This window comes from Micromys minutus, assembly GCF_963924665.1.
Source record: "Micromys minutus genome assembly, chromosome: 10".
NCBI lineage: Eukaryota > Metazoa > Chordata > Mammalia > Rodentia > Muridae > Micromys > Micromys minutus.
Genome location: NC_137979.1, coordinates 23,584,188 through 23,612,067, shown reverse-complemented (window position 1 = coordinate 23,612,067; position 27,880 = coordinate 23,584,188). Strand labels below are relative to the sequence as shown.

Sequence of the window (27,880 nt, the reverse complement as noted above, 5' to 3'; positions counted from 1 at the left end):
ATTTTGTTCTACTGTTTTCTGTTGACCTTTCTTTCTAGGATTTTCTGTTCTCTTTTCCCCTCCCTCCCTCCCTTGTGTGTGTGAAACAGTCACATGGTCCCCGTGCAGACCTGTGCCAGCAGATGCACTTGTCCTGCTGTGCTTTCCATCATGCCCTAGGGAGGACTGATCTCATTAACTCCCAGTTTCTCTGTCATTTTCTTTATGTCCTAAGGACCAGATGTGTGCACATATTCTTTTCTTGATATTACAGCTACTCCTTCCCACCATGTTTTCTAAGAAATATCTCCACACCAGTTCCTAGAGCTGTTTCTAGAGACATTCTTATGTCCTACATTTCTAGCACTCTATTCTACGACTGTCCCAAAGATTATTCTATGACCAGCTCTACATGAACATGTAGGTTGATTTCAGTAATTGGCAGTTACAAACCATATACTATTAAGTACATCTTTATATGTGTACTGTTGGGAGTGTATCTGCACGGTATCCCAGAAGTGCTACTACACTGGTAGATCAAAAGTAGATCAATATTGCAGTTACCCCCAGAAAGGCGTGTGCCCATGCCATTACACACTCATATCCTCTGTCTCTTTCTTCCTCTTCCCTGCTTTTTCTTCAACTCTTCTGTCTTTCCCATTTCCTATTTTTTTTTCCCAAATGTGTATGTGTGTGTGTGTCTGTGTGAATTTATAGGCATTACTCTATTATAACATGTTTCCCTATAGCCTTACCAAAAGCATATAGTGTTATCTCATGGAATTTCACTATCTTTTTATAAGGTTGAACACTTTTTAAAGGTTTAAAAATTGTTTTAATTATGTATGTGTGTAGATTCTGTATGAATATATGCACATGAGTGTAGGTGTGTTTCAAGGTGAGAGCTTAGAATCTTTGGAATTGGTGTTACAGGTGGTTGTGAGCCTCTTCACACACACACACACACACACACACACACACACACACACACGGAGTCCTTTATACTGCAAATAATATTTTCTTCTAGTCTTTGCTTTTTGTTTTGTTTTGGGGTCTTGATTTGTTTTGTTTTAGTGGTAATTTTTTTTTCCTTTTTTTTTTTCTTTTGTTTTTTTCAGGACAGGATTTCTTTGTGTAGCCCCGGCTGTCCCAGAACTCACTCTGTAGACTAGGCTGGCCTTGAACTCACAGAGATCCACTTACCTGGGATTAAAGGTGTGCACCACCACTGCCTGCCTTATTCATTTATTTTCAAGACAGGGTTTCTCTTTGGTCCTGGCTATCTTGGAACTTGTTCTGTAGACCAGGCATTGTTCTGCCTTTCGAGTACTAGGATTAAGAGTGTGTGCCACCACTGCCCAGCTAAGAAATTTCTTTTAATGTAGTCAAATGTATTGCTCACGCATCATTTCACTTTCCCTCACATCAGAAATCCTTTTATTAAGCATGCATTTTGTTTTTTGGTTTTTGTTTTGCCAGTCAGTCTTGCACTTTATTGTCTGTCTCAGGCCTTGACTACATACTTGCAAGTGAGTACAGCCGCTCCTTCTGCTGCTGCTTCTTGGTCTTCGGCTTCTTCTCATGCTTGGTGAGCGGGTGGCGCAGGGCTCTAGTCTTCTTGGGTCGAGAGTCCAGGGGCCTGTACTTCTTTCTCTTGTAGAATTTCTTGAGGTTTTCCTTTTGAGTCTGATTAATGAAAGTGAGGCCTCGGGCGATGGATTTGCATACATATGGCTGCCTGAAGCTGGGACAGTTGTTTCTACAACTCCTCCTTGCTGTGCAGGTCCTGAGTCTTAATTTTGAATCACAGTTTAAAGAGACATTTTTTGTGTTCACATTAAAGAGGAATTCATTGGTTTACCGGTCCCCTAGTGTGCATATCAATCTTGGGGTATTAAATTATGTTTAGAGAAAAGGCTTTCCCCAAATAAGGTAACAGATTTCAGTTACTGTTTGCTGTTGTTTTAGTCGTGCGCTTTCAGGTGTTTTTCAGGTGTTTTCTGCTTAGTAAAGTTTCCCCTACTCATTTATCACCCACCTCCTCCCCAAAAGTTCCTCAAGTTTTAGCATATACATGTGATTGCTTGAACACATTATTGTGACTGTTAGGGAGATCTCCCAGTGAATGTGTCCTGAAATTGGGTCCACTGAATTCTGTAACATGGACTCCTTTACCTTCCTTAGTAGGTAGGCTCTTTTAAGTTGTAAAATCATAAAATTATTTATTTCTCTTGACTTGATAATCCTAGAACATAGTACTTAACCTAAGAAAATAATGTAAAAGCAGAAAAACAAAACAAAATCCTAAATATACACCTGTAATGTACCTGTTAGTGGAAAAACTAGAATAATTTTATCTGTTCGATATGATTGTAGCTCAGCCTGAATGGCTGGTTTTCACTCTCATTGAGGCAGGGGGAGGGGAGATGAGAGAGAGGGGGATTCCAGAGGGGAAACCGGGAAAGGGGATAACATTTGAAATATAAGTAAAAAAAAATCCAACTAAAATGTAAACAAAAATTAATTAATTAAAAAAGAAAATGCAACAGTGAAAGTAGTCTTAAAATCCATGAGGAATGTAGAAGGATGTTCATGTCTAAGTGTCGAGCATCATAAGGCTATCTGTTACAATGAACTCTGGTAAGAACTTAAGTCTTTATAGGCCTGGGTAAGTGGACTGTTTAAAACAAAGTATTTATATGGGCACAGGGTAAAAGGAGTGTCTAATGACCAGATGAAAATCTCAGGAAGACCCAGGGATACCATCCGCTGACTTAGCTCTGCTGTGTGGTGCATGCCTGTGGGGCTGTTGTTAGGAAAGCTCTAATCCAGGGCAGTTCTATAGGGATACCAGAAAAACATCTCTTTATACAAATAATCTTTTGGGTAACATATTGGTCACTGGAGTGTGTATGTGTCAGCTATGCAATATGTTATTTTTCTAATTCGAGCTTACTTTGTTCATTTCTTAAAGAACCAGCTGCAATTTAATAGGAATGTTCCTACAAATCCCAGCAACTTGGCAGTCCGGTACTCTTGCCCACATGGAATTAAAATTGAAAAACTGAAACACTCATACAATGAATTGTATCATGGTAAAGACTTGGATTTTAGAGCTGGAAATGAATTAAGCAGTTCTGTCTCGTTTTCTGTCATATCAGAAGAGAGGCTTAGCTATGCTGTCCATCTAGCCAAAAGAGATGTAAAACGAAGACAGTTTGAAGAACATGTGAAAGATCATCTCAGAAGTCAGCCCCATAGCACTCACAAATGTATGCATACCAAGGTGGAAAGGAAGGACTCAAAGAGTCAGGATGTCTGTCATTGCAGCCGCCAGCCGTCCAAAGTAAGCATTTCCAGCTCAGGTGCCAAGGTGTATGTGTACCCATCTCATCCTGGACGATCTGATCTTATTGTGCCAAATTCACCACCTACCCATGATCCAGGACTTCAGCCACAACCCAGGATAGAGGAGCACAAAAACCTGTGGGAACAGAAAGGCTTGCTAGAAGTTCAACGACTCCAAAAGGAATTGAGCAATTGTGTTCATAAGATAGAAGCGCTAACTAAAAAAGGTGAGAAAAACTCAGTCCTTCATTTGATGAGATGCCATGGCCTGGGATAACTCAAATGTATTTATTCATTTGGGCTCCCTTCCCCCAATGCACACACCAACTGAGTTCTGCTGCCTCCTGTGAGCTAGTTGGATCAGTAGAGCTTAGCAAACACTACAAGAGAGTTGGACTTAGAGTCTGACATAGGTCTTCTTTCTTTGATGAGTTTGCTCTGCCTACTTACTCCCCATGTGTGGCTTGCCCGATTATATATTCAACACCTACATAAAAGCATCCTATTATATTTGCTTCTTGCAAAATTATTTTTAATTTGCTTTAAAAAGACTATAGTATATGTGTATTGTAGGTAAACCCATATCATATATGACCACTGGGTAGAAGGGAAGAAGTATAATCATATACCATTTTCACAGTAGTTAGTAATGGCAGGGTATTAGCATTTCCTTGGGAAGTAATAGATTCAGGAGTGGCGAGTAGGAGTATGTAGATGGTCCTATAACCATTGGTATTTTGAGTTCGTTTTCTGTCTGGTGCTGGGACTGGGACCCATGCATACTTGGCAGGGGCTGTGCTGTAGAGCTGCACTTGCTTCTCTCATGTGTAACAGTTCATGGAAAGTCAAACCAGAATAAACTTACATGAGCAAAGTACTGCTTATCAAACTTGTCTGTTAAGAGTTTTATAGAATAATCTGTGTAAATATATTTGAAAACAATAGTCTAGAAGAAATGCATAGATTGACCCCCCCCCCTTGGCAGTTTTCCAGAAATGGACTGCATCGATCTTTACAAAAATATGGAGAGCCAGTGTGTACAAGAGTGTTTCTTGACATGTAGCTTAGCTTGACCCTTAGACATCCAAATGACTTTAGCCCTTCCATCTTAATGTGCTAGAGAAAGAATTTCTCATTTAGATTCAGGATAAATAATTCAGTAAAAATAATAACACATAACATGAAAATAATCCAGTAAAGTTTTTTTTTTTTTTTAAAATAGGGGTAGCATTGTCGATTTTGGCTCAATATGAAATAATTTTGAGACAGTAAAATTACTGTCCTGCAGGATTTGTTTTGGTGAATTCTGGTGCTCAGGAGAGCTTGCCAGCATCTTTGTGTCTCTTCTGTCCCCAAGTCCATACACAAATGACTCACTCAGCTTCAGCATTGGCAGTTAGAAGCCCTCCCACCCCCAGCTAAGGCAGCCCCTTCGTCTCCTTAGTGAGTCACAGCAGCTATCACTCTAGTCAGTGTTTAAGTTTCTATGTGCAGTTTTTAACCTAATGTGGGGAAATACTTTCAGATAGACTAGAAGAGGCTTTGGATCCAGATGAAGAGCATCGAATCCGAGTCAGGAGACAGGAGCAAACCGTGCGCGGTGCCCGCATGCTCTACGTCCTTCAGCAGCAGGTATGGAAAAGTCGGCAGTGGAACAGGTGGCCTGCATGTGCATTTCTTAGGGACTTGCAGTTTTCCTTCAGTCACAGAAAGATGAGCACAGGGACTCTGCATAAACGCAAATGAATTTTCAGGGTTAGTTTTCTAAACTATGGACTAGTAATTTACATCCTTTTGGAAGAAAGGTAGGTGTGTGCGTGTGTGCGTGTGTGCGTGCGTGCGTGCGTGCGTGTGTGTGTGTGTGTGTGTGTGTGTGTGTGTGTGTCTGATGTGCATATGACTAGGCTCCTTCATCTGCTGTTTTTAACTTTGGGAGCATAGACTATTGAATCTACTAAAAGACATTTTTCCTTCTGAAAAAGTGCTTGTATATTTGAGCCTGAGTCTTAAAGGGACTTTTCTATCTGTCATAGGTTTATTACATGGGTCATTCTTTATTTTATGATAGAGAATGAAGATTGTTGTCTTTTATGAAACATTTAATGGTTGATAAACAGACATTTGCATTGGATTTGTGTGTATGTGTGTATAATGGATTTTTTAAAAAGTTTATTTTAACTTTAACTTTTATTTGTTAAAAACCTTTAAACTTATTTTGGCCATCTGAAGTTACATGTTGGTTTTTATTCTTTCAACCAAAAACTATACTTTGCTTGTTTGTTTGAAAGCAAATTTTGTTAGATTTTCTGATGTATTCTTTCTGAATCCTATGTTTGTTCTTTTCTATATCATTACCACAAACATTGTTCTAGGCAGGTGCTATACCATAAGCTATATGTATTTCTAGCTGAGATTGTTCTGAAACATCAATCTACCATGTCAGATTCTATCTGTCTGCCTGTCTGCACCTCTCTCTCTCTCTCTCTCTCTCTCTCTCTCTCTCTCTCTCTCTCTCTCTCTCTGTGTGTGTGTGTGTGTGTGTGTGGTGTGAAAGGGTCTTACCATGTAGCCCTGGCTGGCCTGGAACTCAGATAACCACTGTCTGTACCTTCCTGTTGCTGGGATCAAAGATAAGTGCTAGTACACTTAGTAGAAAGAAAGCTGGTCTTTCTGTTGGTCATTCATGGTCAGTTCTTACACTGTGATCCAGGGGCTAGCTCTGTTAACCATTTTGAAGCAGAAATCTGTTGGTACTGGGGTATGGTGAATAAATGAGGAGCCTTTCTCATTTTTAAGTGACTTCAGTTAGTAAAAGTCATGTTTGGATAAACCAGGGTCTGTTTTTCTATAAGGAAGATTAATGGACAGGCATAAAAGTTTTGTTTTTCCCCTTTCATAAAACAGGTAAAAGAAATTCAGGAAGAATTGGATAAATTGAGTCCACAAAAAATTAAACATACTAAGAAGGTATGTTATGACTCTAATAAATGGTTATTAATAGAATGTATTTATGGTGTTTAGTCATTGTTTCTGTATACCTGTTAGGGAGGATCTGAAACAGGTCACTATATGGTCACTCCTGATATAGATAGGTCACTGTGTAGCCATTCCTGGTATATAGACAATGGGAAAGAAAAGAACCTGTTTCTAGAGAACTTGGGGTTTTGTAATTCTCTTCTTTATAAAAAAGGTTTTACAACAGGGAGCACTTTGTGTGGCAGATAGACTTCAGATATTCTTAAATGTTGTGATGTCAGGAAGTCAGAACTTGAAGTAACCCCTTGCTTCTTGTTTGTTTCCAGTCATGGGCAATGTCTAGACTGTCAGCCGCTCATCGAGCAGCCATCCGGGCCTTACAAGTGTTTGTCACTCAGTTTACTGACCGAGGGGAGCACCCAGTTCCTGCTCGGTGCAGGGAGCTGGGCAGCCTTATTCGTCAGCTGTCACTGTGTTCTGCTAAGCTGGATGCTGATCCTTCTGTCCCAGATGTGGTCATAGACATCTTACAGCAAATCGAGGTAGGAAATTGACTCCAGTTTTTGTTAAAAGGTTGTTTTTCCAGGCAGGGAAATAACTCTGACTCTCTCTAGTTCCAGTCAGTAAGACTATAAGGCAAAACTACTGCCTTGACTGGTAACTTGGTGCTTTGCAGAGAATGTTAAGTTTGCATTTTTATTGTCTTTACACTTTGATTTTATTATACAAAAAAGGAAAGGGAAATGGCAAGGAATTCTCAGATTAATGCTTAATTATCAGTATTTGATCTAGATAGGTTCTAGAAAAGAAACACTTAGGATACCTGCAAGCAAGAGCCTCAGACTTGGAATGACTGGAAACATGTGACATTCCACAAGTGGTTATTCTAATCAGGAATGGACAAAGGTCTTGGTCCTCATTGGTACAGAGTCTGCATTAGTGATATTTGCAGAGTACAGCAATACAATGTAGCCTTTTAGCCTTGCTTAGTTCCCTTACTTACAAATACATTCCTTACTACTAATTTACACTGTTGCTGTTTTTAAAGCAAAGGTCAGAGAGATCTCTTGAGAGCTGAAGCCAATTAGCCACCCATGCCAGTATTACTTCTCTCACACACTTTCATCCATAAATGGGAAAAAGATAATCCTGTATTAGCAATAAACTGTTGGCCCTGGAGGAAGAGTCCATGATAGAATTTTAGACAGAAAGACATATCTGACTACTACTAACTAGCTCTAGTTGTCCTTAAAACCTGCTCTGCTTTGTAGTGCTGATGTCTAGCAAATGCCTCTTATTAGCTCTGGTTACATTGCTGTAGACAGAGCTCACTGTCAGGAATGTGAGTGTTGAGTGCAGATCTCAGAACTTTTGACAGTGAATCATCTCATGTCATTCATGCTCTTTCAACTTACTTATAAGAAACATTTACTAGACAAAATAATTTAAATAAAGGACCTATCTTCTGAATCCTAGAAAGGATCTCAAGAGATTGCCCTATAGTCTGAGCACCTTTAACAATGCATCTTAAACGTAATATAGCTATCCCCTAGTTTTGAAAGTACTCAGTAATGTAGAAAATTAAACACTTGTTGATTCCTTTCCCGACATATTTTCTTGTTTCCATATGATCCTCTGAACTCAGCCTCCCTGACTGCTCAGTTGTCTTTAATTCATACTGACTACTAATGCCTCCGAGTGAGTGTGTGTGACTTTGAGGATGGGGACATAGACCTCCTGTATTTGCCTTGGGCAAATGGCCACTGACCCACTAGCTTATGAAAATGGATGTTCAGTATAGTGTATTTGCCCACACAAAACACTACTTGAGTCCACAGAGTTCTGATAAATGAAATTAACATGTAGCACACACAGCTATAATCTGAAGACTGCGCTTAGTTTTCAAAGTAGTGATTCTGAATTTTAAGGTTAAGGTGCATCTTAAAATAGCCATATCTTTGCTGTTGATTTTAACAAACTAAACTAGTAAAAGAACTTGTGGAAATTACTTTGAATAATTAATTCCTATTGTAAATAATATCATTTTTTAACTAATGGGAACATCAGGTTAACCATTAGAGATAACCATTTAATGACATGTCACTTTGGAAGTGTTATTTTTCAGTGTTGTGACTAAAGTCATACTCTAGTGAGATAAACTAAGAGAATAATGACTGTTTTGTGACAGGCTTTGGAGTCTCTTCTGGAAAAGAAGTTGTCACCTAAAAAGGCAAAGAAATGTTTCACAGAGATTCGGAGCAGATTTCCTATTGGTAGCCAAAAGATCTTAGAGAGATGGCCAACTGTACTGCCCAAGAGTGAGCGGAGACCCTTGATTACAAAGGAGACATTTCCACAGGAAACCAGTCGACCTTCTGTGGCAAAGAGGCTTCTTGCAGGTATACGTTACTGTGTGATATTTTACTTTGTGAAATTACAATAGTTACTGCATCACAGTGGGTAGTCCAAATTTGTGGCCCTGTCTAGGAGAGCTTCTTGCCCCTAGGATCAGGAAGTAGTGGTTAGCATTTGTCCTAGGACTGGAGGCTGGATATGCTTCTGCAGAAGACCATGAGCAAGTCAGATCCTCTTTGCTCTATCATAGTGCTCAGCTGACTGTATTGTATGTGTGGATACACACTTGTGCACTTGACATTTGTGCATTTCTGGATCCTCATCCAAGGAAGTGGGATTGTCAGGCTGTGTGGTATGCACATTAGAGCAGAATTCCTGTTTGCTCCTTAAAAGTATGCGTATGCTTCTGTTTTGGTGGGCCGTGTTTTATATCATAAGATCTGAGTGTTTCCAGCCTCTCAGTGGGAAATGGCATCTCACTGTTGCTTTTTGAGGCTCTGTCCCAAGACTGTTCATGGCTTCCTTACCTGTGCTTATTGCTTCTGCACAGACTTCTCCTTTTGTACTCCTTATCCCGCTCCTTGTTGGGTTCCATGTCTTTTTTACTTATGAATATAAAAGTTCTGTGGATAGTGTAGTTCTTAATCTTTCCCATTCTTTCTTCCTTCCTTCCTTCCTTCCTTCCTTCCTTCCTTCCTTCCTTCCTTCCTCCCTCCCTCCCTCTCTCTCTCTCTCTCTCTCTTTCTCTCTCTTTTTCTTTTCTTTTTGGCTTATATGTATTATAAACATTTTCTCCTACTTAGGCACTTATTTTTGGAATTTGTTTCTGGTGTTTCTGGTATAGAAACTTAATTATGTAAGAAAATCATCAATCTTACTCATATTTTAATATTTGACAAGACAACTAATTTTCTTTCTTATTTTTTAAAGATTTGATTGCCATTGCTCACTCTGAGAAATGTAGAATGAGCTTATTGAGTGTGGGCAATATGCTGGCAGTCTGTGTCAGGTCAGATGAGCACACATCCCCAGCCTCTTTTCTATGCCCCAGAGTTAGAGCTTTCTACATAGGGCTTTGTAAGTTCCTTGCTACATGTATTTCTAGTTTTCTGTCTTATAAATGTTATTGCTGTTGTGAATGAAATTTTTATGGATTATGAAACTGGTTATTGATACTTAAATGGGATTTGTTGGGTTTGTGCATTTAGCCTCACATCTGGCAGTGCCTTGAAGTCTTTTATTATGACACTGTTGGGCCTGCACAGTTGAGGATTTCTGAAACCAGAGAGCTTTTCTTTCTTAGAGCTAGAGGTCCATCTTTGCACATTCAGGCAAACATAGTGCCCTTGAGCAGCACGGCCAACTGGAAGGCGCCCTCTAAGCCCTGAGCTAGAGCCATCCTGCCTATGTTACTTGGTAGCCCGGGCCAGCCTATAAAACAGAGACTGAGGCTGAACTAGAACTTTGTAAAGCTCGTGTCTTAGGCTTCTGGGTTCTGGGATTACAGGTATGAACCACAATATTCTACTAAGGGGTGCGTCTGGTAACCAATTACAACACTTAAAATGCTTAATTTTTAAAATTTCTAATGAATAGTGATGTGTTATAAACTGATGTTTTAGATTTTATGGGTTTGTTGCTTGATTTTTTTTTTACATTTTCCAGTAGATGAGATAATCTATAAATATTTATGGGTAAAACCAGTAAATTAATTTTCCTTTTTTAAAAAAGTTCTATTTTACTTATAATTATAATTGGAGAAGAGGGAGAGGGTGGAGGTGATAGACATATGTGTGGAGGTCAAAGGACAACCTTGAGGAATCAGTTCTCCCCATCCACCAAGGGCTCCAAGGAGTGAACTCAGGTTGTCAGTAAGCTCTTATCTTCTCAGCCATCTTACTGGCCTAATATTCGTTTTTTTAATGAGGTAGAAGATACAGATAGAGAAGTGTACAGAGTGTCAACCCCCTGCTGAGCTAATACAGAAAAGAGAACGTCACGCACATTATCAACTGCCTGCACTAGACTAGCGCGACTGCACCTCGGGATGCCTTTTGTCCTCCTCCCTCTCACCCGGCCTCCTGTATGTACTAAATTCTCAAAAATATTTTAGTGTTGTTTTTAATTGTATGTATGCAGTGTCCATAGGGAGCAGAAGTGGGCAGTGGATCCCCTGGAACTGGAGTGACAGGCAGTTGTGAGTGGCCTGGCCTGGGTGCTGAGGTGGGCACATATTCTTAACTTCTGAGCTGTCTCCAGGACAGACGTTAACCACCCTCCTCGACCAGACAGAATCTCTCTGTAGAGATCAGGCTGGTCTTGAACTGACAGAGATATGCCTGCCTCTGCCTCCTTACTGCTGGGATAAAAGGTGTGTGCCACTATTCTCAGCTATTGTATGTCTATATTGAACCTTAGATTTACTGAGAGTAATGATGTATTGAATTTTATTTGACCTTATTTTGTATTTTTTAGTTGCCAGTGTTTGGGGACTTTCCCCTCATTGCAACTATGTCAACATTTTTTTTTTTAAATGTCATTTCTCTTCTCTTGTGATCAGAAACTTACATATCTATTAGAGTGTTTGTCCATCTGCTGTTCTTCTGTGGACCCTGAACAGCTTAGTGTTTTAGATGTAGCCTCTGTGGGGCCCTGAGTGATGACAGGTGGGGCAATTTATTGAGGGGGTGGGGAGGGGGTTCTACAGCTCAGCTCAGTTCTGACAGCTGGAGTAGGGTTTGGTCCACAGACGAAAGGCTCAGTACCTGAAGATGGCCCCGCTTGAGATACTAGATGCAGGTCTTAGGTTGTCACTTGCCGTTCTAAATCTAGGCTTGGCGGAATTGCTCACCCAATTCACAAATACCCAATACAAAGGCTGCCACACAGGACACAGATGAATAGCCAGACAGGAGGTATCTAAGGCCAGGAATGTGGGAAGGGGTCACCACCTCACATGGGAAGATTGATTATAATGCAAGGCCTACTTATTTTCTACCCTTCCTTAATGGTGGCGGATGTGCAAAATACAGGAGGCTTGGCTCTCACTCTCCCTCCTTGTGACCTTGAACAAATGCTTCCTTTGTCTCCTCACTGGAAGAATTAGTGGTCCTGTTCTGCCTGCTCTGGGAGGCAGCTTGATAGGCACACCTGGGTGTGAATTCTGTTAAAAAAACAAAGACGTATTGTACCAAGCATGAAGCATGGTAATAGCCACGCTATCACCCTTACTATGAAGGGAAACTTGACTATGATTCTCAAGGGTCATGCGTTTGCTTCTGGGGAGCAATGTGGTGATCTTTAGCTTTGTTTTTCTTGTTCTTATGATTATTTAGGTCACATTTTTCCTTTTCTATTTTAGATAGCACTCTTCCTGTTCCCAATTCCTTCATTCTTATTTCCTGAAGTTCTTGTTCCCTACCCAATACCTCCAAAATATTATGGGGAGCCCCAAGGGAGGGAAAATGCCTCTGTGTCATTTGGGATTTATGACTGAGCCTAATTGGGTCAGCTTCTTTGTGATTTGAGTAATTGTTGGCTAGTGCATTTCTTAGAGGCTTGTGACTACTGATTGCATTAGTGTACCATGTGAGGATGGCTGCTGGCTGCCACTCTGCTGGTGGCAGTGTCCTCCGACTCAGCTTCCTGTGGATTTGCTGTTTGATTGATGCCATTCATAACTGAAAAGGAGTCAGGACCTAGCAGCCAGCGTTGCTTCAATAGATGTAATCTTGGGAGTTTCTAAGCTATAGATTGAGTAACTGGAGTTAGTGCTGGCATTCTTCTGTTCTGCTTTGTAATCCTTACTGTGAAACTGACTGAGCTTTGAGAACATCTAAGGAGAACAATGGTATGGGGGATTCTGAGTCCTGACTTACTGTTGCTAAGGAAGAATCACAATAAAGCTTTCCTTTATACACACACACACACACACACACACACACACACACACACACACACACACAATCTCAACTACAGTGTCCCTTCCTCCCATCTCTTCCCAGTCCCTCCACTCTGCCCCCACCCAAATTCACTCCTCCTCTGTTTACCTTCAGAAAAGGCAGACCTCCCATGGGAATCACCTAAACATTGCATATCAAGTTGCAGTAAGACTAGCCATCTCCCCTTGTATTAAGGCTGCCAAGGCACCCCAGTATGAGGAAAAGGGCCCCAAAAGCAGGCAAAAGAGTCAGAGACAGCCCCTGCTTTCACTGTTAGCATCCCCAAAGAAGACCAAGCTACACAACTGTGATATATGCAGAGGGTCTACCTAGGTCTGTCCCATGCAGCCTCGCTGGTTATTGGTTCAGTCTCTGTGGGCCCCTATGAGCCCAGGTTGATTCTGTGAGTTTTCTTATGGTGTCCTTAACACTTCTGGCTCCTGTAATCCTTTCTCCCCTTCTTCTGAAGGATTCCCTAGGCCCCACCTAGTATGGGTCCTGTGTGCATCTGTTTTCATCAGTTGCTGGTGAAGTCTCTCTGATGACAACTGAATGAACAAGGTACCAATCTATGAGTATAGCAGAATATCATTAGGAAACTTTTCAGTGATTTTTTTTCAGTCATGTTTGGTTCAATTTAAATAGAAAGAATGAAAATAATAAATACTATGTATCTACTATGCAGTTTAAAGCATTTTACTCCGGACTTTTTAAAAATGTGACAAGTACCGTTAAAGTTCCTTGAATACTTCCCCCAATTCCATTTTCTTCCTTCCCTTTCTAGAGGTTTCCATTATGAGCCTGTTCTGTTTTATGTCTGAGCTGCTCATGTACATGTTTATAACATATTGCTTCATACATGTGACCACATACAGTATATATCAGCCTTAATATAATATAAAATATAATATTCTTTTAAATTAGTAAGACTTATTCATATTAATAGTGAAGTCTAATTCTTCCAGTACTAGAGTTCAAACCCAGGACCTTACACACTAGAAATACTGAGTACCTCTGATCTACATTCCCAGTTTAGAAGATTCTAACTTTTTAACTCTTATGTGGGTCTCCTTTGTATGAATAAACCATAAACTATTTTCATCTCTTCATATATATTAATGAACACTTGGGTTGTTCTCCAAGTCTGCCATCGGTCTGTGTGTGTGGTACAGGGTCTCACTACATTGACTGGGTGGCCAGAACTCTTGGGATTGAATGATCCTCTTGCACCTTCTGAGTAATCGAGAATACACAAAGATGTCACCATGCCACTATGCTGGTTGGTTCTGCTTTCCTAAATAGTGACAGGGTGACATCAAAGCCAACACCTTCTCTCTGTGTTTACATGTGCAAGTTCCCTGGGCCGAGCATGCCTGTAACTCAGCTGCTATACTGAGAATCTTCAGCCTTCGAGGGCACTGATGGAGCCACACTGGGAGAGTTAACCACTTCACTCCTACACTACTAATTTCTGAGTTTTCTCCTTTCTCGTTTATGATTGTGTCATACTTCACATTTCCACATCCTTATGATTTTGAATCCTAGCTTATGGCTTGATTTTCCTCATTACCAAATGAAGTTTTATCATCTTGTTTTTTTGAGTCAGGGTTTCTGTGTAACCTTGGTTGTCCTACAACTCACTCTGTGGACCAGGCTGGACTTGAACTCATAGATATCTGCTTGCCTCTGCTTCCCAAGTGATGGGATCAAAGGCATGTGCCACCATTTGGCTGTTATTTTTTTTTTATGCCTTTATTTATTTTTTTAAAGATTTATTTATTTATTATATATAAGTACACTGTCGCTGTCTTCAGACACACAGGAAGGGAGCATCAGATCTCATTACAGATGGTTGTGAGCCACCATGTTGTTACTGGGGTTTGAACTCAGGACCTCTGGAAGAGCAGTCAGTGCTCTAACCACTGAGCCACCCCTCCAGCCCTTTTTGTGCCTTTATTGACCACTTGTTTTTATGCCTAATTTGTAGCTTCTATACTTTGCTCGTTTCTCTGTTGAACTGCTTGTTTCCTATATTGATTTGTAAAAGTTCTTTATATCATCTGGGTATTGACAACATATTAATTACACATATTTCAGACATCTCCTTCCCAATTTGGCTGATTTGTTATGGTGTTTTTTTTTTTTTTTTTTATCAAAAGCTGTAGTTCAGTGCAAATAAACTCTAATAACTTGGTATCATATTTGAGCTTAAGACAGTCAGTCTTTTCTGCCTTGATGAAATGATAGTATTGTCCTGTTGTTTCTTCTCAGTGCTCTGAAGGACTTCATGCTGTTTGTGAGCTAAACCCTGCTCAGTGTGGCACAGATTCCACTTTGGTTTCCATATGTGACCACAGTAGTAGTCCTCAGTCAGTATCTGCTGGGCTGTGGGTCCCATCCTGTGCCATTGGTCCCTGAATCACCCCACGCTGTAAGATTCCTGTCTCTGGGCAAGAAAGACACCTGCCTCCACTTCATTTCCCCTTTTGTTGTTGCTTTTCAAATTTGTTGGACTAATTTTTAGAATTTTATTCTTCATATGAATTTTAAAATTTTGATTTATTATTTTATGTGTGAGTGTTTTGCCTGCATGTATGTTTGTGTACCACATGCATTCATGGTGCCCTCAGAGGTCAGAAGAGGGCACTAGATTACCTGGAACTGCAGTTATAGATTGCTATGAACCGTCTTGTGGGTGCTGGGAACCTAACCAGGGTCTTCTGAAAAAAACAAATGCTCTTAACTTCTGAGGCATCTGTCTGACCCCTTCATAAGATTTTTAGGACCAATTTGTTTAAGTTTTGCTTATTTGTTTGTTTTTTAGTAGAGACCCAATATTGAGTTTTTACTGACCTGGGACTTCCTACTGACTTGGGACTTTCTATGTTTACCAGACTCAGCTCAAACTTAGAGATCTGCCTGCCTCTGTCTCCGGAGTGCTGGAAATTAAGGTGTATGCCATGATACCCAGCCGAATCAATCTGTTTACACACACACACACACACACACACACACACACACATTTTTAATTTGATATGCATTTGAAATTATAGATCGGTTAGTGGGGAACTGACATGGTTACAGTATTCAGTCTGTAAAGAAAACTTGATTCAGATTTTCTTTCATGTCCTTTCAATGGCCAGGAATATAGTTCCCGCACTTTAAAAATAAAATAAAAGCTTTGTAATGTTTTCTGTCTGTGAAATTCCTATGAGTTTTCATTTCCTTCTCATTTTCTTGGAGCTTTTGTTTTTGTGTGTTTGTATGCGCGTTGTTGTTCGTGGTTCTATGACTGGAACCCAGAGCCTCCCACATGCTGACACAAGTTTTCAGAGCTGGGCAAGGTGGCACACACCTTTAATCCTAGCACTGCAGAGGTAGAGGCAAGTGGATCTCCGAATTCCAGGACAGCCAGGGTCACACAGAGAAACTCTGCTTGGAAAGAAGTTTTTAATCTGAGGACGGAGAGAAGATGGCTCAGTGGTTAAGGCTGCTTTTCATAGGATATGGGTTTGGTCCCCAGCACCCACATGGTAGCTCATAGCTTTCTATGACTCCACTTTTAGGAGATCTGAGGGTACTAGGCATACATGTGGTACACATGTGGATAAGTGTTTTGCCTACATATGTGTTTGTGCTCTTGTGCATGCAGTGCCTATGGAGTTGAGAAGAAGGCATCAGAAGCTCTGAAACTTAGATTATGGAATGTTTTGAGCCACTGAGTGAGTGCTGGAAACCGAACCCAGGTCCTGTGCAAGAGCGTAAAGTGCCTTTGACAACTGAGCCATCTCTGGTTGCAGTATTTCCATTTTAGAAAGACAGCGCATCTTAGTGAACATTCTGATTGCTGTGATGAAACATGATGAAAAGCAACTTGGGGAAGAAGAAAGTTTATTTTGTTCACAGTTCCATATAACCGTTCTTCATTAAAAGCAGTGGGGGGGGGGGTGAGCAGGAACTCACAGGGCAGGAACCTGGAGGCTGGAGCTCATGCAAAGGCTACAAAAGAGTGCTGCTTACTGGCTTGCTCATCATGGCTTCTTAGCCTGCTTTTTTTTAGAACCCAGGACCACCAGCCCAGGGATGGCACCACCCACAATAGGCTAGGGCTTTTCTTATGGAGGCTTTGTCTTTCAATTGAGGTTCCCTCCTTTCAGATGACTCTAGTTTGTGTCAAGTTGACATAAATCTAGCCAGCACAGTTTGGCAACCCAGTGGAAATGTGACTAAGATCAGCAGGGTACCAGTGAGGGAAGTATCTTAAAGTCAAGACATCTAGAGAGGCCAACCTGGATAGGAACAAGAGATATTATAGAATTAAGACCACAGATAAGAACTGGAAAGTCATAAATGTGGTCCTGACATTGAGGGGGTTGGTCATGGTGCTTGGACATAGGTGATTATACCTGTGTGGGTGTTGCTAAGGAGGTAGTGGGTGTGGGAACAGAGCTCCATGCTTCTCACAGTACCAAGCTGGAGACTAGATCTTATATGCTTTTGAGTCATTCCCCTATTTGGCTTAAGTAGAATGTCTCCTCTGAAATCTTGTGTAGATGTGTGTCAGCCTGCTACGGAGCTTCAGAGGCTGGAGAGTGAACTGGGTGTTTCAGATGCAGACATTCTTCCAGAAGAAGCTCCCCGTAGATTGGACCATGGTACAGACTTCAAGGATGAAACATTAACCCCAGCAAAACCACAAGCAGTGAGAAAGAAGACCATGGCAGGGCACATGCCATTTAAGAAGAAAGATACTTTGGAGTCAGCCAGACCACAGCAGGTATGAAGTTTTCCTTTCTTGGGACCCGATTATAATCATCTGATATTGTCTAAGGTAATGCAAGCTAGTAAGGGGTAGAACCACTGTTTGTTGGGGGCAGTTGGCTATCCTTTCCTGTGTCAGTAAGATTCTAACTTATTTAATACCATGGTCATAATTAGGAAGCTTGTCTTAACATTCAGTATTTGAAAGTGTTAAGAGTTAAGAGGATTTAAGATTCTGTTCTGAGTGGTTAGTGGGATAAGTTGTTCCTGGGACTGATGGTGGCTCAGTGGTTTTAAGGGTACTTACTGCCCTTCTAGAAGACCTAGAGTAGGCTCCCAGCACCCACATGGTGGCTCACAGCTATCTATAACTCCAGTTCTAGGGTCCCAGTGCCCACTTCTGGCCTCCACAGGCACATGTAGTGCACAGACATTCATGCAGGTAAAACACATAAAATTATTTTTAAAAGGTTATGTTTCTACTAAGGATAAATACTGATCTGTTATAGTCATTGAATTTTAAAGGGCCACTTTAGCTGAGTGCTTTTTAATATGGCTTTAGGAATTAGTTGAGTAGTTAGAGCTTATGATCTGAAACTACCTTGTATTTTAAGCGTCTGTCTAAAACTTCCTTATTGGGCTGAAGAGATTGCTCAGTAGTTTATCACTGACTACTCTTCCAGAGGACTGGGGTTTGGTTTCCAGTACTCACATGGTGGCTCATAGTTATCTGTAACTCTAGTTCCAGGATATCTGGTGTCCTCTTCCAACCTCCATGGGCACCAGCATGCAAGTGGTATAGGCAAAATGCCTACACATAAAATTAATTAGTTAAAAAATTAAATATCAACAATAGTAAAACTTCTTATAGTCCTACAAAGGGAACTAGGAAGACAAGCACCTGTGGTCTGAGTATACTTACTGCAGTGACTGCCTCTCTGTAGTGCTGTCTGGAGGCTCCTGTAGCACATGGGCATTGGAAAAGAATATTTCAGCATACTAGTGTCTTAGTTTCCTTTCTATTATTGCGGGGGGAAAGAAACCCATCAAACTGGAAGAAATATATTTTTAGTCATGAAGGGAAGCCAGGGTAGGAGTTCCAGGCAGGGACTGAAGCAAGAGACCATGGAGGAATTCTTCTTACGCACTTGCTCACCCTACTAGAACCACCTGCCTAGGAGTGGCACTACTCACGGTGAGCTGGCTTCTTTCCCATCACTCATTAGTCAAGAAAATGCCCCAGACTTGCCTAGAAGCCAGTTTGGTGTAGCTCCTTCCTTTCTCATTTAATGTTGTTCCTTTTTGCAGAGGACTCTAGTTTGTGTCATGACCACAAAACTCTAATCAGCACAGCTGGTAACTGACAGGTCATGGATTGGGATCACATCTTTATTCCTTCCCAAATCAACTTGTAATGAGGTCATTGGAAAGTCAGGATTGAGCCTATAAGAGAACATTGTACTTGGATGCTCTTCAAAGCCTCATGCCCAGTGGGTATTTGAAATTGTGTGATTCGTTGTGATTAGAAAGGTTTAAGTATTTTAGGTTAAGAATATTTTGTAATTTACCTGTAAACAAGCATGGACTTTTAGAAGGGAAGACTTAGCTAAGGAAAAAGATAATAAATATTTTATATACAAATGTGGAAAAGCCAAAGATTCCAGGTCTTCCCTTGCCCAGGTTTACTTCAGTGTGATCGATGTGGTTCTCACATTTTCCTCAGAGTGATTTCATTAGCTTTTAGAATGAGTGCATGAATAGCAAAGAGGCACTTGGAGCTCCAGTGAGTCAGAGGTTGAAGCTAGAGTGTCTTTAATACTTGTCTGGCTTTGTAATGCATGTTTACTTCTTACAGGGACTCCACATATCTGAAAGAAATCGACCAAACCAACCTTACAGCAAAAGCAGGTTGCAGCAGACAACAGTGTCATCCAGATTAAAAATGAACCGGCAGCCTATGAAAGACCATAGGGCTCCTTGGATACCGCCAAACCCCACATCCCCACCAGCCTCTCCTAAATGGTATGCAAAAATTAAGGACCTGGGTTTATATGGACTTTATTTTCTTCTCGTTAGAGCAGATGAACTAGTAGGCTTCATTCTTCCCCTTGGGCAGAAATTCTTATTTGGGTGAGTGATATATGAGGCTTTTGTCTAGAAGTTTGTTGGTTTCTTTTTGTACTGTCTGTGGGTAGATGGAACACCTCAGTGTCCAGTGGGCATTGGTCAGTGTAGGAGGGATTAAACGCTGTGTTGTCTGCTCTGTGAACAGATCGTGCTTACCAAGTCTGGGCATTGTATCTCTCTCGTGTCTTAATATCCAGTGCCTACATATAATAGGCATCCACTTACTCTTTGCTGAATGAATAAAGTTTAAATAATTTTAATTCCAAGCCCAGAAAGCTGTGAGCTCTGAGCTCATCCATACTTGCCTGGCTTTGCCCCTCTGCGTTATGGTGTTAACATCACTGTCTTGTTACCATACACATAGCGTAAAGACTGGGGAGCTACTCTCTATCCCACAGGGCTAGAGACAAGGTTTTGTCCTCAAGGGGGAAGGGTCCAGTTTGACTCAGGCTAGGGTGGGTGGCTAAAGATAAAAGAACATGTTTGCCAAGATCTGGGAGTCTTTGAAAGCACCGTGAGAGAACTAGAAAATCCAGCAGGGCAAAGGAGAAACACAAACAGCAAGTGAGAATAGACAAAGGGCTGACTAGGAAAGGCCTCCTTGCTGGGGTGAGTGACATGTGAGCACCCTGGTTCTAGGAGGCCCCTTGCAAGTGTGCATCCCTCAGCCTGAGGAAGGAGAACCAACACTGGTCAGAAAAGCTTACATGACCAAAAGCTGCATCTTATGGCCTCACTGTGGGGTTATTTTCTTTGTTTTGTTGTTTTTTTTGCTTTCATGACTTTGTTCTGATTTCTTTGCTTTTTCTTTGCTTTGTGCATGTCAGTGGGATATGAGCTGAGTTGGTAATTTAAAACATCAATAGGTTGAAGTTTGCTAACCACATGCACAGTAGTTGCTAGACTATAGTTTCTCAACCTGTGGGCCATGACCTCTTTGGGGTCAAATGACCCTTTCCTAGGAATCACATATTCAATATCTTGCATATCAGATATTTATTTACACTATGCTTCATAACAAAAAGTTACAGTTATGAAGTAGCAATGAAATAACTATAATTGGGGTTACCACAGCACGAGGGGCTGTATTAAAGGGCTGCTGTATTAAGAAGGTTGAGAACCACTGATCTAGACAGTGTGTGTGGTGGGAGGAGATGTGTGGCAGATCAAGCTTCCTGAATCAGACTGCTGTGTGAGACCTAATACAGACACTTAGAGGAATGTGACCTGGGCTAATATTAGTGACTCATATTTATATATTTAAAGCAGGTTCTGTTGAAGTACATTCTTTATTCTGTGACAGTTTTTGTTTTTTTTAAATTTTAATTGAGATAATGACTGCTTCTTGAAGCAAAGGCATCTTCTCCCTTCGACATTGGGCATGAGAGCTGGAGGATCCTCCCGCTCATTTTTCTATGCAGGCGCTTTAGGTCAGCATTACATAGTTCTTTTTGGATGAGTCACGGGGTGGGTGAATGACTACGAAAGGTGTGTTCTTCTATTCCACGTAGTGCTGCATGGCTGAAGGTGAAGTACAACCCCAGAGATGCTGCAAAGGAGCAGTCCCTACAGCAAGAGGATATCCACAAGGGAAGTCAGCCAGGAGGTGCTGCCGAGCAAGAAGCAGCCAGGTTTGTATTTGCATTTTCAAAATTAAAGGGCTCCATTTATACAGACTCTGCAGCAAAGCCCTCTGTCTTCCCATTGTCTAAAGATGATTATTTAAAGTTAGATTGTTGGACTTCTCTATTACACTCTCCATGTTACTACAGGCCCACTGTCCTAGTCAGGGCTTCTATTCCTGCACAAAACATATGTCCAAGAAGCAAGATGGGGAGAAAAGTATTTATTCAGCTTACACTTCCACATTGCTGTTTATCACCAAAGGAAGTCAGGACTGGAACCCAAGCAGGTCAGGAAACAGGAGCTGATGCAGAGACCATGGAGGGATGTTACTTACTGGATTGCTTCCCCTGCTTTGCTTAGCTTGCTTTCTTATAGAACCCAGGTCTACCAGCCCAGGGATGGCACCATCCACAGTGGGCTGGGCCTTCCCCATTGATCACTAGCTGAGAAAATGTCTTACAGCTGGTTCTCAACTGAGGCTTCTTTCTCTGAGATAACTCCAGCTTATGTCAAGTTGGCACAAAACCAGCTAGTACACCCACCATACTTTTATTCTTTCTTGTTTTATTCGTTCAAAAACTTCTGTGTAAGCCATTTGCCAATTTGTATATGGCACAGTTGTATGCGTTATGTACTTTTTAAAAAAGAGCAAATAAGACCATAATCCTAGTTCTTATTTGCAGCCATTGGAAAATACATGTAATTAGCTGTGATTGAAGATAGAATGTGCCATACACCCTAAGATCTGGACAGGTTCAGAAGAAAGAGTGTTTTCCTCTTGCTGCAGAGAATGAAGCTTCACACAGGGAGGTGGACATTAAACCAGGACTTGCACAGGCAGGGATAAATGTGAGGGGTGTAATGAGAGAGAGTGTTCCCAAGGTCGGCAGCAGTGAGAACAGCTTGCTCTGCATTTGTTTGGCTGAAAATACCCTGGCATTAAGGGAAAGCAAACATGAAAGTGGGTATTAGGGCTGAGGGAACTCAGAAGTACACACAGCTCCCCTAGCCCTGATGTGTGAAGCCCCAGCTCCATCTTTAGCCCTTAGAAAAGAGTGGGCCATTAGGTAATGTTCACATAGCCACAACCACAGGAATCAAAGCTCTTGGATGAGCACATACAATAACATTGTTTAGAGTTAACATCCTCTTTTGTTTTTATTTGGTTTTGTTAATACCTACACTGGGCTCTGTTTCTTTGTCTGAACAAGTGACATATCCTGAGCTCCGTGGTGGTTGCCTTTCTTGCTGGCAGCTTCTTGTGTATGTACTATCTTGAAGTACTTTTGTGCATAAATATCTTTTTGTAGGAACATGTGGGAGCTTTCATGGGCACACAGAGAATACATTACTTTTGAGTCCTTTCATAGAGCCAGGATTGGTGCTGGAGTAGGGGTAGGGGACTCACTTCTGCTCTGTTTCTGTGGTAATGACACCTTGTGGCATTGAGTCATGGTTACCTTTACTCCTTGTATTGTCTGTTAGGCTTTCTTGGCCAGATGCTGAGTCTTCCAAAAGTCTGAAGGCACTAGAAGAATTGGAAGCCAAAGAAATGGAAAGAAAGCAAAAACAGAGGTAAGTATTTGTTCCTGAGGTAAACAGTGAGTCAGTTGTTGACATCAGCCAAGCTCCTGTGCTTACTGGCTTTCTTCTTCCTTAAGACTTCGAAGACACCTAGGAAGTCTTCAGTAGAGCAGAGATAGAAGCCAAGGGTGTCCTGACTTGGTTTTGAGGAGAGTTGATGTGACTTTACTACCCTTTAGGCTCGATTGGCTTGAGGCTGAGACTTCTAGAAGAACGAAAGAACTGGATGAACTGAAAGCTGAAGAAATGGACAGACTTCAAAAATTAAGGTATATGTCTCCTACCAGGGAGGGATAGGGTATGTGTCTCTATATGGATTTAGTTCCATATAGTGTGAACTCTTAAGAGTGAGTAATCGAATGAATGAGTGTTTGCATGTTTCCATCTGCATTACAGTATAACTTTCTAGTTGCAAATGGAGTGTGAAGAATTTCAAAAACATGTATGATCTGGGGGTGTTCTGTGTTTGCTTGTTTGTTGCCTTACATCCCAAGGCACTGTGGTAGGCAGATGGTAGTCTTCCTAAGTGGGGAGAGCATGTGGAAGTGCATGGTGTGTGTATGATGAGTGTGCGGATGCTGTTGTTTCACCTTAGCCTGAGTGCAGATAAGGTTTTCAGATGAAGCTGCTTTTCCCTATTCATCACCTAAGAATACTACTACCAAACATCAGTAGATGTTGTGAACACAGGTCAGGAAAAGATGAACTCAGGAATCAGGGCAGTAGATACCTCTAGGAAAGGAGGTTTGGCTTCTACCACAGTATTATTGTTTTGGGAGGTGATGCACAGGTGTTCATTTATAATATTTTGAATTGTATAATAAAGAAATCAAGCAATAAAGAAATATGCTTAAGTTGTAATGGGGACAATGCCACTGCCACAGTTCATAATTTTTCTCTAGCTCTGATGACCATTTACCCTGTAGTAAAACGAACAAGCACTGACTGAAGCATGTATACATCTCACCATTATTTATAACAGCTACAGAACTGTGGTTCTTCTGTTAGAGGCCAAGGTGATGGGTTAAGATTTCAGTTATATAATCACAGAGTCTTAGGATCTGTAGGATATCCTTACACACATAGCTGATCTTCCAGACTCTTCTGGTGTTTCCAGGAAGTAAGTGGACAGCATGGGTATGCATACCCTGGGATGGTGTGGTCTCTGCTGTTGGAGAGTCTGGCTTGGTCATCTCTAGCTATTAGAAGGTTGATTGCCTGTGTCTGGCTCCTATCCACTTGCTCATTTGTTTTTATGTGTATTTTTTCTGGAAAAAAATAAATGTGGCATATACATAGAAAAACACTAAATTCACATGTATGATTGAGAATATTAAAAATGAACACCTATGTATCACCGCCCAAACCAATAATACTGTTGTAGAAGCCAAACTTCCTTTCCCATAGAGGTACCTACTGCCCTAATTCTGAGTTCATCTTTTCCTTACCTTTGTTCACAAATCTTCTACTGATGTATACACTTCTGCTAACAACCTTCATTTTGGAAACAGAAGTACAAATTTATCTGAGCATGGGATGGTCAGTTTTGCTGGTGTCAGACTTGGGAGACTTGGTTTTAGAACTTGGATCATAACCTGACTTTAAGCTTTCATCAGAGTACTCAAGAGCCCCACTCCAGGAGTCCTAGAGCAAAGACATGAATGAGTCACAGCAGACATGACACAGGGTTTACCACCTCAGGCTATGAGTGAACTAGGCCCAGTGAGCACTGGGCACCTCATCAGGAGGGGTCTGCCTGGCCATGCTCTGCTTTCTCACTTCTGACTGGGCAGCCCATGGGGATAAGTCCCAGAAAGCAAAGCACTTCATCAGCATCAGGGAAGACAAGACAAGCATCCAGACTAGCTTTGCTCACATGGATTTCTTTTCTTGTTTTTATAAGATTTAATTATTTTATGTGAGTACACTGTAGCTGTTTTCAAACACACTAGAAGAGGGCATCTGATCCCATTACAGATGGTTGTGGTGAGCAACCATGTGGTTGCAGGGAATTGAACTCAGGACCTTTGGTAGAGCAGTCAGTGCTCTTAACTGCTAAGCCATCTCTCCAGCTCCACTCACATGGATTTCTATGTTGTCATGTCCTCTTCTGTTTGTATTCTTGTTTTGATGAAGCACAGCCTAACTTACTTAGCTTCTTTTAAAAATTGCAATTTCACACTATAGATAGTTTTTATCCTCATTGACTGTCTGTAGGATTTGTGTGTGTCTGTGTGTATGAGGTGGGGGCAATTTGATTGTTAGTGGTTTTTGTTGTTTTCTCTGTAGGGTTTTGAATATAGTAATAAGGACATAGATTACCAAAGTGTGGAGCCTGTTGTTTGGTGACTCTCCATCTCATTTTATGGGCAAATGCATGCAGATATGATAGGAGCATTTCTTATACATGTGGCCCAGATGGCTTTGTAGAGTCTCGTATCAGTGTGCACATCTAGCGTTTCCATCTACTTTATGACAGGTTTCTTATTAGTGTTAAAGGGACACACTTACTGGAGCCCACTCTGTGGATACCCTTGTGAGTGTATTCTCGGGTTATCCAGTCTTAGTTACTGTCTTATTGCTATAATAAAATATCATGATCAAGGCAGCTTATGAAAGAAAGCTTGCAGCATCAGAAAATTAGACATGGTAGCACCATGGAGAAATAGCTAAGGGCTCATATTTTGTTCCACAAGTAGGAGGCAGAGAGATGGAGGGAGACTCAATGGGAATAGCTTTGAAACCTTAAAGTCTTCCCCCAGTGACACACCTCCTCTGACAAGGCCACACCCCCTAATTCTTCCTAAACAAGTTCTACCAATTAGGGGCTAACTGTTCAAATAGGTGAAACCACCACAGCCATCCCACTGATGGCAGAATGGATCTTCTTCACCCCTTGCAGGAACTGTTCTACCAAGCACGATGATGTATACCTGTCTTGCCAGCACTTAGAAGACTGGGGCAGGAAGATTACCGTGAGGCCAGCTCATTTTACAGTAGCTTGACCTTGTCAATAATAATGATAATAATAATAATAACAAGAACAACACCAATGAGTAATGAGTGGAAAAGGAATCTTTTTTCAGACATTTCAAATCAAAAAATGTTTGTTCTATGCTTACATTTGCTAATTTTATATAACCATTATTAGCCTTATTGTAGAATTCTCCTTTAGAAATTTTTAGTGGAAAAATTTTTAATATTAAACTTTTTATTAGTAGATAATTTACATTCACAAAAGTTGTAATAATACAGAAAAATTTGGGGTACTCATTTCTCAGCTATCTAGTGTAATATCTTAACAAACTGTTGATTATAGCCAGAATGTAGATAGTGACACAGTGCAGGTACATGGGACCAGCTGACATTGTAAAACCTAGTATGGTGCAGAGGGAAGGGGTGTCTCAGCAGGCCCATGCTGAGACATTCCTCCTCCCACCCAAGGTATGATGATGAATCTAGTATAGAATGAAGTTTGTTTGGGGGGATGGGAAGGGGGATTGAGAAGGGGGAAGAGGCAAAGGGAGAGGGGGGACAGAGAAGGACAGAGAGAGAGAGAGAAAGAAGGCGGACTACATGGAGGGGGGTCAGGAAAGGGAGAAAGGAGTCAGAGAGAAAAGTGTCAGAGGGGGCAAAAAGAGGCCAAGCAGTCTCCTGTTGCTAGGTAACTGTGGGCAGGGCCTAGAAGGAATGCTAGCAATAGTCCAGAACATACCCATCACCACCACCATCCTTCATATTGCCCTTTTATAGCTGAACATACTTCTCTGCTGTCCCAGCTACCTTTTGACTCGGTAAGTGTGGCAGCTAATCCAGAGGCCAGCTTGCAGGAACCGGTTCTCTTTTCAACTATGGAGATCAGACTCTGGTCATCAGGCTTGGCAACAAATGTCTTTAGCTGCTGAGCCATCTCACCTGCCCTCGAATTGACCGTTTTCCTAATATAATTCTATAAAGAGTCATTTTGGTCCCAAATGTATTGTTTGTTAGTTCATCTGCTGGTGAGTCGGATCTCATAGTTTAACCATTCATCTTAGTAAACAAATGACGGATATATGGGTTGTCTTTAGCTTGACATTCGTGTGACTAAGGATTGTATAAACATCTATGCATTGTGTGATGTGTTTTATTTCTGTGTAGTAAGTGCCCAGAGTAAATATACTGGGTTGTATGGTTCTTGTATGTTTTTGTTTCTGTCTTTGTCAGTGTTCTATTGCTATGAAGAGACACCATGACCAATGCAACCCTTATAAAAGAAAGCATTTAATCGGAGGCTTGCTTATAATTTCAAAGGCTTAGTTTATCATCATCATGATGGGTCATCAGACAGCATGGTGGCAGGCAGGCCTAGTGGTAGAGAAGTAGTAGAGCTTAATGCTGATCAGTAAGCAGAGACAGGGTTGGGGAGAGAGGGAGCGGGAATTTTGCTCTCACTTAGAGCAATTGAGTCCTAGTCTATCTTTCATAAGACCCCAGGGGGTATGTGGTCATGGCAGGTGGGAACACTGTGGGTCTGTTGCCCTTTTTGCTTTGACCTGGAGGAGTTACATGAGTATGCAGAGTAGAACATTCTGGCTGCAGACTTGAATTTTCAATTTTACTTCTAAACAGTGTCTCTGCCACCCAGTTAGCTGACAAGGTGGAGGAGGCAGTTCTGGAGCGGTTGAAGCCCCTCTTGATCAAGGCCCAGGTAATTGATTCACATCTCCTTTGCTTGCCTTTGGCAGTTCTGAAACGAAAGGATTTGTTGCCTAGGTCACACTGACCCTTTTTAGAGGGCTCAGTATCTCTTCGGTGGTGGGAGGCTGAAGGACAGGTGAACCTGTAGATAGAACATGGTTTCCCTGCTAGGCCCTTCACCACCTCCAGACCATCACACAGTATCCACTGTCCACATGTCCTCTGTGTGGGTGGAGGGTGAGAAGGTACAGGCTAGCGGAAGAGAAGCACTGCTTTTGAGAAGGGTGACATTTTAACTTGGGGAAGGATATTAGACTGCGTTTCCCATTCTTTGTAAATCGACCTATTGATAAAAACAGTGTTCCTGGATGCTGGTCTCTGTGACCTTGATTAACTTAGAATTATTGGCTATTTTATAATTAGAGAGAGAGATTTGGGGGCACTTCTGCACAAACTAGGACTTTCTCAAAGATAAAATGACTTACAGCATACCAGGATTTTAT

General features: G+C 41.3%; 1 protein-coding gene across 1 annotated transcript in view; it reads left to right on the top strand.

The window, feature by feature from the left end:
• Positions 1-27,880, top strand: part of KIAA0753 — a gene marked incomplete at its 3' end in the record, with an annotated part of 42,713 nt that overhangs the window by 1,461 nt on the left and 13,372 nt on the right. Inside the window, exons 3-13 of the mRNA XM_080922303.1 lie at positions 2,954-3,554; positions 4,853-4,959; positions 6,232-6,294; positions 6,630-6,845; positions 8,492-8,702; positions 17,153-17,376; positions 19,216-19,382; positions 20,999-21,118; positions 22,599-22,688; positions 22,877-22,966; positions 27,309-27,387. Coding sequence (XP_080778429.1) covers positions 2,954-3,554; positions 4,853-4,959; positions 6,232-6,294; positions 6,630-6,845; positions 8,492-8,702; positions 17,153-17,376; positions 19,216-19,382; positions 20,999-21,118; positions 22,599-22,688; positions 22,877-22,966; positions 27,309-27,387 — 1,968 coding nt within the window. The remainder of the gene's footprint in view (positions 1-2,953; positions 3,555-4,852; positions 4,960-6,231; positions 6,295-6,629; positions 6,846-8,491; positions 8,703-17,152; positions 17,377-19,215; positions 19,383-20,998; positions 21,119-22,598; positions 22,689-22,876; positions 22,967-27,308; positions 27,388-27,880) is intronic.